At 43.7% G+C, this 16,661-nt stretch overlaps 1 protein-coding gene across 1 annotated transcript in view; it reads left to right on the plus strand.

The window, feature by feature from the left end:
• Positions 1-16,661, plus strand: part of LOC140351566 (SERTA domain-containing protein 2-like) — a 21,935-nt gene extending 5,274 nt beyond the window's left edge. Inside the window, exon 2 of the mRNA XM_072437435.1 lies at positions 9,099-16,661. Within this exon, the coding sequence (XP_072293536.1) occupies positions 9,103-10,179 (1,077 nt within the window). The 5' untranslated portion in view covers positions 9,099-9,102 and the 3' untranslated portion in view covers positions 10,180-16,661. The remainder of the gene's footprint in view (positions 1-9,098) is intronic.

A 16,661-nucleotide genomic window follows, 5' to 3' on the forward strand; every position in this document is an offset into this window, starting at 1 on the left:
TATCTATAACACGACTGCAGTGTCTGCTCTGCACCACCAGGCCTGCTGAAGGAGAGGTGGAGCTGCAGTAGGTGCCGAAAAGCTGCAGGTGGAAGAGAGGAGCTGCAGAAGAGGAAAATTATGCTTCTTTTTAGTTTAAGTTTATTTTGATCTTATTTAGTAAACAAGTGCTGTGCAGCTTTTTCATGTTTGAAGGACGGGCAGGTTCTGTCCCTCGTCCAGGGTTTAGAAGACGCCGTGAGCTCGTCTTTCGCGCCAAAAGCGGCGCCGCGTTCCAAAGTCGAGGGTTAATCGAGGTTTGAAGCCGACGCCCAGAAGTGGCTCGCAGCGCTGGGCAATTAAAGGCGTTTGGATCGTGGCGATGGTCGATGATCGCAGCGTCTTGAGTCGTTTTTCGATCGAGAGAATTTTTTTTACATTTTGTGTTAAAACCTGTTACCACCCACCTGTCCGCCGGCGAGCATTTTCTATATCTCAAATATTCTCTTACATCATCACTTTTATTTCCGTGGTCAATACCAGCAAGCCATACATCATTTTAAAGCTTATTTTCTCAACAAAACGAATATGTCATTGATTGAATAATATGCCCCAAGAAGCAATTGCCAATAGTTTGTGAGAAAGTCTCAACTTTTACAAACGCATGTCCTACCTGTTTGCTGTTTATGACGGACGAAACGACTTTAATTCTGTACATCCTTGTACTCAGTCTGTCCGTAAGGAACCATTGAAAAACAATATCCACTTGTATTTTTCCTGAAGTTTTCCGATTTCGAGATATTGTCAAGTAAACAAACATTTCTCCGTCCATAACAAATGACCTGTTTGACCTATAAAATAATGTTGGTTATCCTTCTTTTCTTCAGACTGTTTCCTACAGAATGAGACCATCCACGATTTTTTCTGTCCACGGGTTTGTTTGCTACGGCCTCCGCAAAAAAAAATGCGCCGCTTGCGACGCACATGGATTAGTCTGTTTACATCTAAATAGCGCCGCATGCTAATGACATAGCAGAATTTGATTGGCATATCATTCTAGCCAATAAGAATAGCTTTAGAAAGAGAGGCGGGACAAAGGGCTTATTGACACAGAATCTTCTGTATTCTCGTGCGTAAGGCTCCGGGAAGGCTGTAAAGAGCCAGATTTCTCGGCAGGATTTTGCGCATAACGTTTTCTGATTTTATTAGCCTTTTGGACGTGCATTTTGTTATATGTATTATTATACCAATACAAAAATTAAAAAAAAAATATTATATATATATATATATTTTTTTAACCTCTATATGGGAAATTCATGGGTAAACTCATATTTACACATTTTCACATATATTGTTTTTAGCAGTTATAATTGCTATTAGTGGCCTACAGAACATCAAAATGTATGTTTTATGATCATAGAGGAGCTAAAATTGTAATAAAACAGTTTGGCACAGTTGGCACATATTTGGATCACTTGTTCCGAATATACTTTTTGATACAAAAAGGTCAACAGCACCAAAATGCCTGTTCCTAGAGATCTGAAACTTTACACAGTTGTTGTCAACAAGATAAACATCATGTACAGTGAACAGCATATGCACACAATGAAGTATGTCATGCTCAGGACCATTACAAATTAACAATATTCAGGCGAGACTAAAAAAGGATGTTTTGTTTATGTTTGGGCCTCTGTAGTGCAAGTTCTGAAGACCTGACAGTATTCATGTGCACATCTGCAGAAACTAGAAGGCCTAAGCTTTCTAATGATGCATCACACTTGCATGTGGAACATAAGATCCTCTTTTAATAAGCAATGCCATTTGGGTATGTCCAACCATTGTGCACAGGGCGAAAATAGGTGGATGGTAACAGGTTTTTAAATGCCAACGATTTAAAGTGGGTTTTATTTGTTAAAGCATTGAAAGCGCCCCCTACAGGTCGGACCACTCTTTGAACAAAAACGCAGATGAGATAAATATCTATAAAATATTTTGAATTTTGCTAAAAAAATATATAAAAACGTTATCACAGAAGTTTTTGGGTGTATGATTTCACTTCCTGTTTGTAATTGATGACATCACACTAGGAAATTACCCAGTAAACATTGGGACAAAACTCATCTAATGTCACTTTTTTTAATTTAACGAATAAAAATATATGAGCGACTTTATTTAGTTGAATTGATGTTTAAAGAGTCAAAAAAGTTGTTTATGTGTGTAAATTCTGCATAAACTGGAACGAGTGTCCCTGGTGTGATGTCACTTCCTGTCATTTTCTACAGATTGTTCAACGTTTTCTCCACAAATACCTGCTTGATTGGTGTAAAACTATCATTTATATGTACGACAGGTATAAACACACCAAATAAAGTCTAAATTAGAAAATCGTATAAACATGTCGTACGTCACTTTAATACTGAGAGCCTAATTTTCAGTGTGTTTTAGTTAGAAGAAAACAGAACATTTGGATTTTTATTAAATTGCCACTGTGACATATTATTGTGGTGCAGTTCATTGCGACGTTTGTGTTCGAGCGGCAGGTGAATTTGACATTTTTAAAGCGTGTCCATTGAGAAAACGCGGTGGACGGTGGTCGTAGCGACGGCTGAACACGGCAATGGAAACTGTAGTAAATGAGCAGAGGAGGAGCATAAGGAATGTGGGGTGTGGCCTCTGGTATGTGCGATGTCTGAGTGACGTAATCATGGGAGGGTCAGCACTAGATCATACACTCATAACTCACGGAAGTGACGAGTTTGGAAGTTACAGAATCCAATATGGCGGCCCTCGTGGCGGGCAGGTCACGTTTGAGGTATATTTTCTGTTTTACAGCAGAACATTTCCAGATTCATTGGTCCAGCGGTTTGTTCCAGTGCGTGCCATGCTGGAGATTTTGGGTTCGACTCCCACCCTTAATTTTTTTTGTGTTTACATTTTTTTACTTATAGATTGCTAGTTTGTTACATTTTTATGAGGAGAACAGGTACGAGTATGAGGAGCAGGAGTACAAGTACATGTATGAGGAGCAGGAGTACGTTTATGAGGAGCAGGAGTATGAGGAGCAGGAGTACAAGTACGTGTATGAGGAGCAGGAGTACGTTTATGAGGCGCAGGAGTATGAGGAGCAGGAGTACAAGTACGTGTATGAGGAGCAGGAGTACGTTTATGAGGCGCAGGAGTATGAGGAGCAGGAGTACAAGTACGTGTATGAGGAGCAGGAGTACGTTTATGAGGCGCAGGAGTATGAGGAGCAGGAGTACAAGTACGTGTATGAGGAGCAGGAGTACGTTTATGAGGAGCAGGAGTATGAGGAGCAGGAGTACAAGTACGTGTATGAGAAGCAGGAGTACGTTTATGAGGAGCAGGAGTACGAGTGAGGAGCAGGAGTACAAGTACAAGGAGGAGTATGAGGAGCAGGAGTACGTGTATGAGGAGCAGGAGTACGTTTATGAGGAGCAGGAGTACATTTATGAGGAGCAGGAGTACGAGTATGAGGAGCAGGAGTACAAGTACAAGGAGGAGTATGAGGAGCAGGAGTACGTGTATGAGGAGCAGGAGTAAAAGTACAAGGAGGAGTATGAGGAGCAGGAGTACGTGTATGAGGAGCAGGAGTACGTTTATGAGGAGCAGGAGTACGTGTATGAGGAGCAGGAGTACGAGTATGAGGAGCAGGAGTACAAGTACAAGGTGGAGTATGAGGAGCAGGAGTACGTGTATTAGGAGCAGGAGTACAAGTACAAGGTGGAGTATGAGGAGCAGGAGTACGTGTATGAGGAGCAGGAGTACAAGTACAAGGAGGAGTATGAGGAGCAGGAGTACGTGTATGAGGAGCAGGAGTACAAGTACAAGGAGGAGTATAATGAGCAGGAGTACGTGTATGAGGAGTAATCGGGGTTCGGCCTCTGTGACTGAAATAAACAGGTTGTTGTAACAGTCGTGACAGAAGAATCTTGAAGTAAACAGTAGTAGTAGTAGTAGTAGTAGCAGCAGCAGCAGCAGCAGCAGCAGCAGCAGCAGCAGCAGCAGCAGCAGCAGCAGCAGCAGCAGCAGCAGCAGCAGCAGCAGTAGCAGCAGCAGTAGTAGTGTCGGAGCAGAGGAATGTAGGCGTGGGGCCTCTGGTATGTTTGTGACTCAGGAGCAGCTGCTTCTGACTCTTTAAATGCCTGGATCAGTGAAGGCGTTTCCTTTTGCATTTCCTCGCGTGTTTGTTTCCTCTTGCGTTTCCTCTTGTGTTTGTTTCCTCTTGCGTTTGTTTCCTCTTGTGTTTGTTTTGTCTTGTGTTTGTTTCCTCTTGCGTTTGTTTCCTCTTGTGTTTGTTTCCTCTTGCATTTCTCTTGCGTTTCCTCTTGAGTTTGTTTCCTCTTGTGTTTGTTTCCTCTTGCGTTTCCTCTTGTGTTTGTTTCCTCCTGTGTTTGTTTGCTCTTATGTTTGTTTCCTCTTGTGTTTGTTTGTTTCCTCTTGTGTTTGTTTCCTCTTGTGTTTGTTTCCTCTTGTGTTTTTTTCTTCTTGTTTGTTTCCTCTTGCATTTCCTCTTGCGTTTCCTCTTGTGTTTGTTTCCTCTTGTGTTTGTTTCCTCTTGCATTTCCTCTTGCGTTTCCTCTTGTGTTTGTTTCCTCCTGTGTTTGTTTCCTCTTATGTTTGTTTCCTCTTGTGTTTGTTTCCTTCCTCTTATGTTTGTTTCCTCTTGTGTTTGTTTCCTCTTGTGTTTTTTTCTTCTTGTTTGTTTCCTCTTGCATTTCCTCTTGCGTTTCCTCTTGTGTTTGTTTCCTCTTGCGTTTGTTTCCTCTTGCGTTTGTTTCCTCTTGTGATTGTTTCCTCTTGTGTTTATTTCCTTGTGCGTTTTCTTGCGCGCATTATTACTAAACATAAACAAACAAATGAAAAACTAATTGGGTAAAAAAAAGTCCCATTTCCTGTCCTTGATTTTTAAAATAATATTGCAAATCATAAACAGATCAAATAAAGAGCTCCAGACTCTGGGGTTCTGGTTCTGGTGGATTAAAGGGCAAACGCACCGCCGTGTGCAGAGGAACGCTGCGAATCCTGTTCCTGTGATTCGTGTCGGAGGCGGGGCTTGCACTGTGAAGGGGGGCGGGGGATTGGCTGCCGGAGCCGTCACTCTGGATTACCCTCAGTCCCACTGCAGAGAAGCACCGCTCCACTGCATCAGCTCCAGCCTCCTCCACGGCGCAGTCAGAACATGCATCAGCCCCGACACAGCCTCCTCCGCGGCGCAGTCAGAACATGCATCAGCCCCGACACAGCCTCCTCCGCGGCGCAGTCAGAACATGCATCAGCCCCGACACAGCCTCCTCCGCGGCGCAGTCAGAACATGCATCAGCCCCGACACAGCCTCCTCCGCGGCGCAGTCAGAACATGCATCAGCCCCGACACAGCCTCCTCCATGGCGCAGTCAGAACATGCATCAGCCCCGACACAGCCTCCTCCGCGGCGCAGTCAGAACATGCATCAGCCCCGACACAGCCTCCTCCACGGCGCAGTCAGAACATGCATCAGCCCCGACACAGCCTCCTCCACGGCGCAGTCAGAACATGCATCAGCCCAGACACAGCCTCCTCCACGGCGCAGTCAGAACATGCATCAGCCCAGACACAGCCTCCTCCACGGCGCAGTCAGAACGTGCATCAGCCCCGACTCCGGCCTCCTCCACGGCGAAGTCAGAACATGCATCAGCCCCGACTCCGGCCTCCTCCACGGCGCAGTCAGAACATGCATCATCCCCGACACAGCCTCCTCCACGGCGCAGTCAGAACATGCATCAGCCCCGACACAGCCTCCTCCGCGGCGCAGTCAGAACATGCATCAGCCCCGACACAGCCTCCTCCGCGGCGCAGTCAGAACATGCATCAGCCCCGACACAGCCTCCTTCGCGGCGCAGTCAGAACATGCATCAGCCCTGACACAGCCTCCTCCGTGGCGCAGTCAGAACATGCATCAGCCCCGACACAGCCTCCTCCACGGCGCAGTCAGAACATGCATCAGCCCCGACACAGCCTCCTCCGCGGCGCAGTCAGAACATGCATCAGCCCCGACACAGCCTCCTCCACGGCGCAGTCAGAACATGCATCAGCCCCGACACAGCCTCCTCCACGGCGCAGTCAGAACATGCATCAGCCCAGACACAGCCTCCTCCACGGCGCAGTCAGAACATGCATCAGCCCAGACACAGCCTCCTCCACGGCGCAGTCAGAACGTGCATCAGCCCCGACTCCGGCCTCCTCCACGGCGAAGTCAGAACATGCATCAGCCCCGACTCCGGCCTCCTCCACGGCGCAGTCAGAACATGCATCATCCCCGACACAGCCTCCTCCACGCCGCAGTCAGAACATGCATCATCCCCGACACAGCCTCCTCCACGGCGCAGTCAGAACATGCATCAGCCCCGACAAAGCTCCAGCCTCTGTTTTCGCTTGAACTCGTACATTTTTCGTCTTCCGTTTCGTACACTTCTTTAGTCAATTACAGCTCTAATATTGTTCTGTTTGCATGTTCTTCTTCTGTTTACATGTTCTTCGTGTGTTTGCATGTTCTTCGTCTGTTTGCATGTTCTTCTTCTGTTTGCATGTTCTTCATCTGTTTGCATGTTCTTCGTCTGTTTGCATGTTCTTCGTCTGTTTACATGTTCTTCGTCTGTTTGCATGTTCTTTGTCTGTTTGCATGTTCTTTGTCTGTTTGCATGTTCTTCTTCTGTTTGCATGTTCTTCATCTGTTTGCATGTTCTTCGTCTGTTTGCATGTTCTTCGTCTGTTTACATGTTCTTCGTCTGTTTGCATGTTCTTTGTCTGTTTGCATGTTCTTTGTCTGTTTGCATGTTCTTCGTCTGTTTGCATGTTCTTCATCTGTTTGCATGTTCTTCATCTGTTTGCATGTTCTTCGTCTGTTTGCATGTTCTTCGTCTGTTTGCATGTTCTTCGTCTGTTTGCATGTTCTTCGTCTGTTTACATGTTCTTCGTCTGTTTGCATGTTCTTCGTCTGTTTACATGTTCTTCGTCTGTTTACATGTTCTTCGTCTGTTTGCATGTTCTTCGTCTGTTTGCATGTTCTTCGTCTGTCGTGTCATAATTCTGTAAATACAGATAAATGATTCTGGCTGCTCGTCGCTCGTCTCTCGTTTCCCTCTGCTCTTCTCTGCGAGGGGGAGGGGCCTGTGTGACCTCTGACCTGTGATCTGGAGCTACTCGAAGCTCTTACATAACAGCGCGCTGCAGCGGCGACGTCACGGCAACCGGGTTTAACCGATAGTCGTGATTATTCAGGTCATAATGAAGAATCTAAATAAATAAATAGATGAATAACAAAATAAATAAAATGCATCAATACAATGAATAAATAAATAAATACATAAATAAATAAAATACATCAATAAAATACATCAATATAATAAATACATAAATAAATAAATAAATAAAATACATCAATAAATACAAACAACTAAATCAAAAAAATACATCAAATCAATAAAATGCATAATAAAATCAATAAATACATAAATAATTGTGACCATTTTACAACCAAAATTTATATGATTATTCAGGTCACAATGTAATCGTGAGAAGCTAAATAAATAAATACATAATATACATAAATAAATACATGCATGAATAAAAGAAATAAATACATATACAACTAAATCAATCAAATACATCAATACATAAATAAAATACATATATAAAATACATAATTGAATAAATAAAAAACACAAACCATTAGCTCGCACACACGCCGTTAGCTCGTGCACACGCTGTTAGCCCACTCACAAACCGTTAGCCCGCGCACAAACCGTTAGCCCACTCACAAACCGTTAGCTCGCGCACAAACCGTTAGCATGGCTTTTATAGATGACTTTTCAGCACATTTCATGAGCCTTTCTACTTCCTGTTGTGTATCACATTTCGGGTATTTTACTTTTACCATGTTTCTTATTCTTTTGCTGTAGTGAATGTTTCTTTAAATTGGACGGTGGGAATTTGTAAATGAAATAAAGTACGGGTAAATAATGTATACAATATATTTTCTGGCTCGATACTAATTCCATTCTCCTGTTTATTTCTTCATGAATATTGTACGTTTTAAAAGCGTGGAGTGGGATTCTCCCGCTTTAGGGTTATTGCTTCAGTCATTTCACCTTTAAAAATACTTAAACTCCTGTATTTGTTGTTGGTGTGATGGAGACTTGGCAGCGTGACCTTGAAAAGTGCCTTTTACACAAGCGCATTCATCTTGCATATCATTTGTTATTGTGCTGTAGGGATGATAAATGATTCTCTGCGTGTCGCGCTTTTACCAGATTAACAAGTCGAGTTTGCCACCACAGACATTGTTGATTCATTTCTCCCTGTGGCCCTCAGAGGCAACTGTTGTTGTGATTTTGGGCCTTACAAAAATAAATTGATTTGATTTGATTTGATTTGATTTGACAAAAATATGATTGGATTTATGGTGTGAAGACGTTTCTGTGGGAAAGTGCTGCGTCTTTGGAGCTTCAGAGGGAAAGGGTCACGCTGAAGGTGACTCACTGACTGTTTTCCACCAAAAGGGGGCAGCAGAGCGACGCAGAGCTGCAGCACAAGAGAAACGTTCATTATGAAAACATGTTTAATAGTTCTACAAATCCTCCAGAAATGCAATCAATGAACTAACGTCGAGCCTTTGTGTCACCTCACCTTTTAATATTCATTTAATTCATTTTATTTAGTTTATTTATTTATTTTTTAATATTCCTTTTTTTTATCTATTGTATTTTAATTTTTTTTATTGTTTTTTTTATTTATTTTTATTAAAAAAAAAAATATTTCCAGTCTTCACACTGTCGAAATTTTTTGCTAATGAAAATTTTTATAAAAATGTCAAAAATGTATGTATTTAGTTATTTCTAAGATAACGATCCAAACGTCCAGTGGCTGCGTTTACACGACACAAACATCTATAGAAAGTAATTTGGTCTGATTTTTGGAGTGTTTAGTTTACAGCTGTGTCAGTCACTGTACAAGGCATTTTAAAACTGCTTTTTCTTTAACTTCGTGGTTTTGTTGTAATAATGTATAAATTGCTTTTATCACGTAAATCTCTCTAACTCGTGCGTTTCCGTCTCATTGCAGATTTATGTTCGGTAAAGGCCACAAACGGAAGCTGGACGAGGATGAAGCGGAGCTGGAAGGCAAAGCGCTGGAGGTGGGCGCAGCGGGCGTGGCCGGGGCGGCGGTGTCCATCCCCGAGGGTCTGTCCAAGGTGTCGTACACGCTCCAGCGCCAGACCATCTTCAACATCTCGCTCATGAAGCTGTACACGCCACGCCCGGGCGAGCCCAGCCTGCAGCGCCGCGTCCTCATCAACAACATGCTGCGCCGCATCCAGGACGAGCTGAAGCGGGACGGCAGCCTGCGACCGCTCCTCCTGCCGCCGTCGCCTCCCCCCGACGACCCGCTGGACGAGGGCTACCGCCAAGCTCCGCCCACGTTCGGAGTGCTCGCCCAGTCGCAGCCGTCCGCTCTGCTGATGGCGCCTCTGTCGCCACACCCGATGGGGGCGTCGCCCGCATCGCCCAACCCGCCGCCGCTCCCGTCGCTGCCGCCTCAGGACCGCCCCTTGGAGGCGTGTCTCACTCCCGCGTCGTTACTGGAGGACGATAACATGGAGAGCATGGAAAACACCACGTTTAGCATCGCGTCGCCGCCCACGCCTCCCCCGTCGCCGCGCCCCGCCCGGCTCCAGCCGACAGAGCTGGACATCGCCGCCAACGGCAACGTGCTGACCGTTTCTACCTCGCAGCCGTCCAGAGAGCACCGCGCCAAACCGGAGCCGGCGAGCGTCTTGCAGGCAGAACTCCGGCTGCTGGACGCTTTGCCGACGGCGCCCTCTAGTGTGGGCGTCGCCCCGGACCCTCCCTCCGCGTCGCCGTCCGGTTTCCTCTCGGACTTGGCTTTAGACGATGTCCTTTTCGCCGACATCGACACGTCCATGTACGATTTCGACCCTTGTACGACGACGACGACGGCGTCATCGGTGGCGGCGGCGGTGGGCGGGATTTCCAAAATGGCGCCCGTGGTAACCGCCGACGACCTCATCAAGTCGTTTGCGTTGCCGTACAGCGGCCCCGCGCCGCAAGTGTCGTCCAGTCAGCCTTTCAAAATCGATTTAACGGAACTGGACCACATCATGGAGGTCCTGGTCGGCTCCTGAAACTGAGAAGAGACTGGAATATTTGTATGTTTTTATTATTGTGATAAATGAACTAATGTCGGAAAATTGTAAGCATCACAAACGCGATGTCAGTTTGAGCTCGACAGTTTGAGCTCGACAGTTTGAGCTCGACAGTTTGAGCTCCTCGTGCACTGTGCAGCCTTTTCCCCAGAGCCCGGGACGCATCTCGACACGCAACAAACACGCCTGTATTTCTAACTTCACAAACATTTAAGATGCACAATTTACACCAGAATTTAACTGTGGACGTGAAGAATGCAAAATAGATTTACATTATTTTATTTCTTTCACTCATTTAAGCCCCCGATTCTAATTCAGAGTCGATTCCGCCCACTTTGATTGGCTTAAAATCCAGTCCGTGTGCAAAAGACTGGAGTAAAAGCAGAATTGTTTTGTCCGATTAAATGTTTTGTAGTAATTCCAAATATCTTGTTCTGGACTTAAGATTTTCCCCCCAAGCAAATTGTGCCACTCTCAACCAAAAATAATGCACAATCTGACTCAAAATCCTCAAATTTATGGCAAAAGTGTTGTTGAAAAAATCTGAAATTCTCTGGTTTTATGAAAGAAAAAGGGAACCAGCATAAAAAAAATCCAAACATTTAAAATTTCAGACAAAAAATATGAAATATGAAAAAGATTTAGCAAATTCTCCATGTTTTGAGCCTTAAACCTTTCATATAAAACATACTTGAGTTGTATGTTGATGACAAATCTTTGAGAAATACTGATTCATTTTTTTCAACCATTTGCAATATTTTAGGCTGAAAAACAAATGATAAAGTCAGAAAACCAAAATAAAACATGAATAAAATGTCCTTTTATCGCGGTTTCACTCAAACGAAGCCTTTAAATTGTCGTTTTGTGCAATACGAGGCGTTTTGCACACATTTGTAATTATGATTTTAGAAATACAAGCGACAGAAACACGACACTGAACTGATCACGAGTGCCTTTTTAAATGACCACTTTTACAATTCCTCTTTCACAGTATTTTACCGCCTTTTCATGGTTGTTTTTTTTGTATTTATTGCGTTGTATTGAAACCAAGAATTTCAACATGATCAAATGACATTATTTAATCTCTAATAATATTTCGTAAAGCAGCAGCAAATGGGTTGGACGGGGATTATTTTTATTTGTTTTTACAGAGTTTTTACAAATTTGCTTTTGGGGATTGTTTTTGGCGTTTCCCCGCCTGGGTCGTTTTTATTTTGAATCCACTGGTGATGGTGTGAGTTTAGCCGGACGCTCGAGCTCATCTTCAGTGACGTTTGTGCGCTCGAACAGGGCCGTGCACAAGGGAGGGACAAAGGGGCCTTTACCCGAGAGTCCACCGCACGACTCTGTCCGTTTGCGCTGATCGTCGCGGCTCACAAACTTTGACTTAGAACGGTCGTACGAACAAAGACGAGCTGCGATTTCTTTGAATCAAACGTGTCGTGGTCGCGGAGTGAGCCCTCCCCTCGCCGCGTCCACGATCAGTCGCGTAAACGCCGTCAAAGCGAAGGCAGAAGAGCCCCACATTTCCCTTTAATTTACAGACGTTTACAAAGTGATATTCGCCCAGACAAAGTTCGGCCGTCGCCTCAGCTGATCGCATGAACCGTCGTGCGGCCGTCGTTGGAGTGTCGCACCCGTGAAGTCGTGCGGTTTAAATCCCCCTCGTCGCCGTATCGTGGCACCCGTGAATCACGCAGTGGACACCGATAATTGGACATCCTTTCTCTTTTTTTTGGGGGGTTTTCCTTCAGTTTAAAGGGGGGCCCGCGTGAGGCCCCTAAATGCTGTCGACGGGCCTGTGTGCAAGTGTGAACACGGCCGTAAACGCTGTGGCGGGTCACGCGCTTCTTTCGTGGCCTATATTTGCTGACATTCATGCAACTGTGGAAGAACCGGGATCGAAACGGGCAAAAACATGTCGTGAAACAAGCACTTCACATGCTGCACAGTAATAGCGTGGTTACTAGCGTGGTTACTAGCGTGGTTACTAGCATGGTTACTAGCATGGTAATTACTTACGATATTTAGTGAGTAATGAAGTTAAATCAGTTCTGTCGCAGCACAGATAAGTTTTTGGGACAAATTGAGACTTTTTTGCGCTAATTATAGAGCATTTTAGTCTCCACAAAGCAGGAAGTGTGCCGTTAGCATGCTACAAATGAGTTACAGCGCCTTTTTAAAAAGAAATTGTCTATTTATTTACGTTATGTCACGGTAATATCTATAAAACTAACCCTAAACCAGCATGAAAACTATAAATAACCAGAATTTCGCAGAATTAACAAGCAAACAAAGAATTAACCGTTTACTACGTCAGTTAGCATGCTATGCTATTATGTTATTACTGTGTCGTAAAGTAAAGTGCAACCGTGGAGCCTGTCGATTGTTTAAAGTAATTGTTGAAAAAGCTACGGTCTGTAATCTGAATTAAGCAACTCTAAAAATGCAAGTTTGGGTTTGTAAAAGTAAAATTCTCGCATTTTAGACGCCTTAAACTCATGATTTCACCGTTAGCGAACATGAGCGTGCGGCGCGGTTCACTCAGATGAGCTTCGTCCGCGTGTTTACACTGGCTCTCGAACTCACGACTACTATTTCACGTTCAGCGATGCTTTTGTTTTCCGCGGTATTCTCGGACGGCCCCCGGCGACGTGATTGACGCTAAGTACACGCTAGCTTTTACCGCGTTGCAAAACCAAACAAAGCCGCCGTATTCGGAGTTAGAGTTAAATATACTATTGCGGTTCACCCTCAAATGTAAGTGGTTATTTTCCGTGACACAGTATTGTAAATCGTACGACGGTGTGGTTGAAACTTGATACTTGGTCGACGCCAAAGGGCTACGCGGATTTTGAGCATGAAATCCGCAAAAAGAGTATTTTTTAAAGATATCGAATGTTGCTCGTGTTTTCGGAGCGTGAATTGGTCAATAATCCATACATGTTTCCCCAGATGTTGATATCGGTTTGGTATTGAAAATTTAGCCGATATTTGGCACCAGTATTTCCTCGTTGTTGCGTGTTGTCTTTTGGAACAAACGAGAAATGAGAGCGAGTAATTAGGCTGATGATTATAGCTGTATGTTTACGCAATCATGCAGCGAATGATTGTACGCCGCAGGTAAATGCATGTCACATTTACAAAGGTTCATCTGTACGTTTTACCGCGGGACGTTTGTGGTCGTTGCTATGAATGTTGAAATCGTTAAAGTGCTTATGACCGTTTTTTGTGATTTTTCATATTTTGACTTCGCCGGATGTGATAGTGCCTGATAAATATGAATTATGCTTTTATCACAAGCCGAGTGGCATTTTATGAAGAAGAATCTGTTGAAAATGACAGGAAGTTAAAACGTTTTGATGACATCACGCTGTGAGACTCGTAATTCATCCAGAAGTTCAACATGAGTTTTAAACATGAATTTTAACTACCGTATTTTCTGGAGTATAAGTCGCACCAGCCAAAAAATGCATAATAGAGAAGAGAAAAACATATATAAGTTGCACTGGAGTATGAAATGTGTTTGTAAGTGTGAAAATAACAAATAATATCACATAAAAAAACAAGTATCTGAAGTATAAGTATATATATAAGTATAAGTCGCACCCCGGCCAAAACTATGAAAAAAGTTACTTATAGTCCGGAAAATATGGTAAATGCTTTTTTTTTCATATATTTTTCTGACATTAGATGAGTTTTTGCCCAGTGTAACGGTGTGATGTCATCATTTACAACCAGGAAGTACATTTATTAACCTAAAACATTTCCAGGATCATTTTTTTCATTTTTTAATTCCACTTAAATATAATCATCTTAAAAGTGTTTTTAGTCAAATGAATAGCACGACCTGTCATAGGCACTTTAAACCCGGGATCGCTAAAATATCGGTTAAATATCGGTTAGCGGCCACAGCGGTAAGACAGATATCGGTCCCTAAAAGCGTTTCACCGTCGGCGTCTGAACTCACAGCATCACCGCGCATCACTACTTATGTCCATGAAGTAATTTATTGTTTTCTGTTCCGTGTAAATATATTTATTTTATTTTGAAGTGAATTCCTGGGCTGTAACTAAACGTGTGCGTGCGCCGAAAGAGTGAGAATGTCTGAAAACCAGGGTGGAAGCCATTTTTATATCCATTGGTAGTTATTATTATTTTATTCTATTATTATTATTATGAATTTGTTTTGGTTGATCTTGTTTTTATGTCGTTTTAATGTATTTTTTACCTTGTGTTTTATGGTCCACTAAGGCATATATTTCATGCAGCAATATTAGACGGTGTAAGAAAAGTGGAGACGAAACTGAATTGTGCGAAATTTAATAATTTTATCATAAACTTTCAACCAAAGATTTTAGAGCACGTTATTTAGAGTTACAGCCTGAATTAGAGATTAGATTAAAGAGCCATTTCAAACAACTTCTCTCCAAAAAATCTTAAACAAATGTAATGCAATAATGAATTTGTAACAGTATTTTCAGAAGTAAAGATGGTTTTAGGGACAATTTGTTTTGGTAGATAAAGTTATTGTACGCGCTTTAAAAGGTGCACTATGTAACTTTTCACCAACCATTAATCAAACAAACCATGACGTGTATTTGTATCAGTTCTGATTTTCATTAATACGTCACTTTATTCGTAAAAAATCTGTCTCTATAAACCTTCTGTCTCTGTATTTCAACCTTTTATTTTGTCAATCATTTATTTTGAAAGTTGGTTAATGGTTCACCTGCTGGAGATGTTCTTGCTTTGCCCGGAATGTTCCGCAATGTGGCTTTACGCGTTTGTTTAGCGTTGGTTTCGGTACAGTCGAGCGCCAAAACTGTGGAACGTTCCAGACAAACGGCGTCGAAAAGTTACACGGTGCATCTTTAAGTCAGAAAAAACATTTTAAAGGACACACATTTAGCAAAATTCTTGAACCTTTAACCGTGTTCTAACATCGTTCCCTCGTCAAGAACGATAGCGGAGTCGTTTTTCGCTTCTTTTCGCGCTCATTTCCTTCGTCCCGTTTACGAGCTCGTCTTTTCTGCTCCTCGGAAAACATTAAAAGGTGCTGTTTCTAAGTCCGTAAATTGTCAAGAGGCAAGCTAGCTTTTGTGCATTTCCCCCGCGGTAATTCCCTCTGCCGCCAGTAGATGTAGCGCTAACACAAATCCTGACGAGGGGAACGCTTCACTGGCAGAAAGGTTAAAAGTAGAGGTTCAAACGCGAGATGCCAAAGTAAAGGCACTCGAGGACACGGTAAAAGGTAAAAATAGAAATAGTGCAGAATATGTGTCCTTTAAAGCGTCGCAAAGGGACCGCCCACTTTTCTTGTACCGTCTCGTCAAAGGAAAAACATACTGAAAATGCCCAAAGCCGCCTCCCACTCAAGCCGCCTCCCACTCAAGCCGCCTCCCACTCAAGCCGCCTCCCACTCGAATGCCAAATCTCCTGTACATAAACGAGCTGTTTCGGACGAACGAGCCGCTCAGCTGTGCCTTCGCCTATGCAAAACACGCAAACACACACAACACACACACACACACGCACACACAGCATACGCAAACACGCACGCAAACACACACACAATCACACAACACACGCAAATACACACACGCAGCACACGCAAACACACACACACACACACAATCACACAACACATGCAAACACACACAACACATGCAAATACACACAACACACGCACACACAGCATACGCAAACACACACAACACACGCACACACACACACGCACACACAGCATACGCAAACACGCACGCAAACACACACACAACACACGCAAACACACACAACACACGCAAATACACACACGCAGCACACGCAAACACACACACACACGCAATCACACAACACATGCAAACACACACAACACATGCAAATACACACAACACACGCACACACAGCATACGCAAACACACACACACGCAATCACACAACAAATACACACACGCAAACACACACAATCACACAACACACGCAAATACACACACGCAAGCACGCAAACACACACACACGCAATCACACAACACGCGCAAATACACACGCACACACAGCATACGCAAACACACACACACGCAATCACACAACACACACAAATACACACACGCAGCACACGCAAACACACGCAGCACACGCAAACACACACACATACACAGGCAGCACACGCAAACACACACACATACACAGGCAGCACACGCAAATACACACACGCAAACACGCATGCAAACACACACACGCAGCACATGCAAACACACACACACGCAATCATACACACACGTAAACACACACACACACACGCAGCACACACACACACGCTGTACTGGGATCAACACGCGCCTGTAGAGAAGATATTTATGAGCAGATCTCTGGAGACACCGTCTCTGTTTGAACAGTCTTACTTTTGTAGTTTTATAAATATATAAATATCTATACAATAAACTGTCAAATGAGAACAA

This window comes from Eucyclogobius newberryi, unplaced genomic scaffold (genome assembly GCF_026437365.1).
Source record: "Eucyclogobius newberryi isolate DKJ021-1_F unplaced genomic scaffold, fEucNew1.0.hap1 SCAF_8, whole genome shotgun sequence".
In the NCBI taxonomy this organism is placed as follows: Eukaryota; Metazoa; Chordata; class Actinopteri; order Gobiiformes; family Gobiidae; genus Eucyclogobius; species Eucyclogobius newberryi.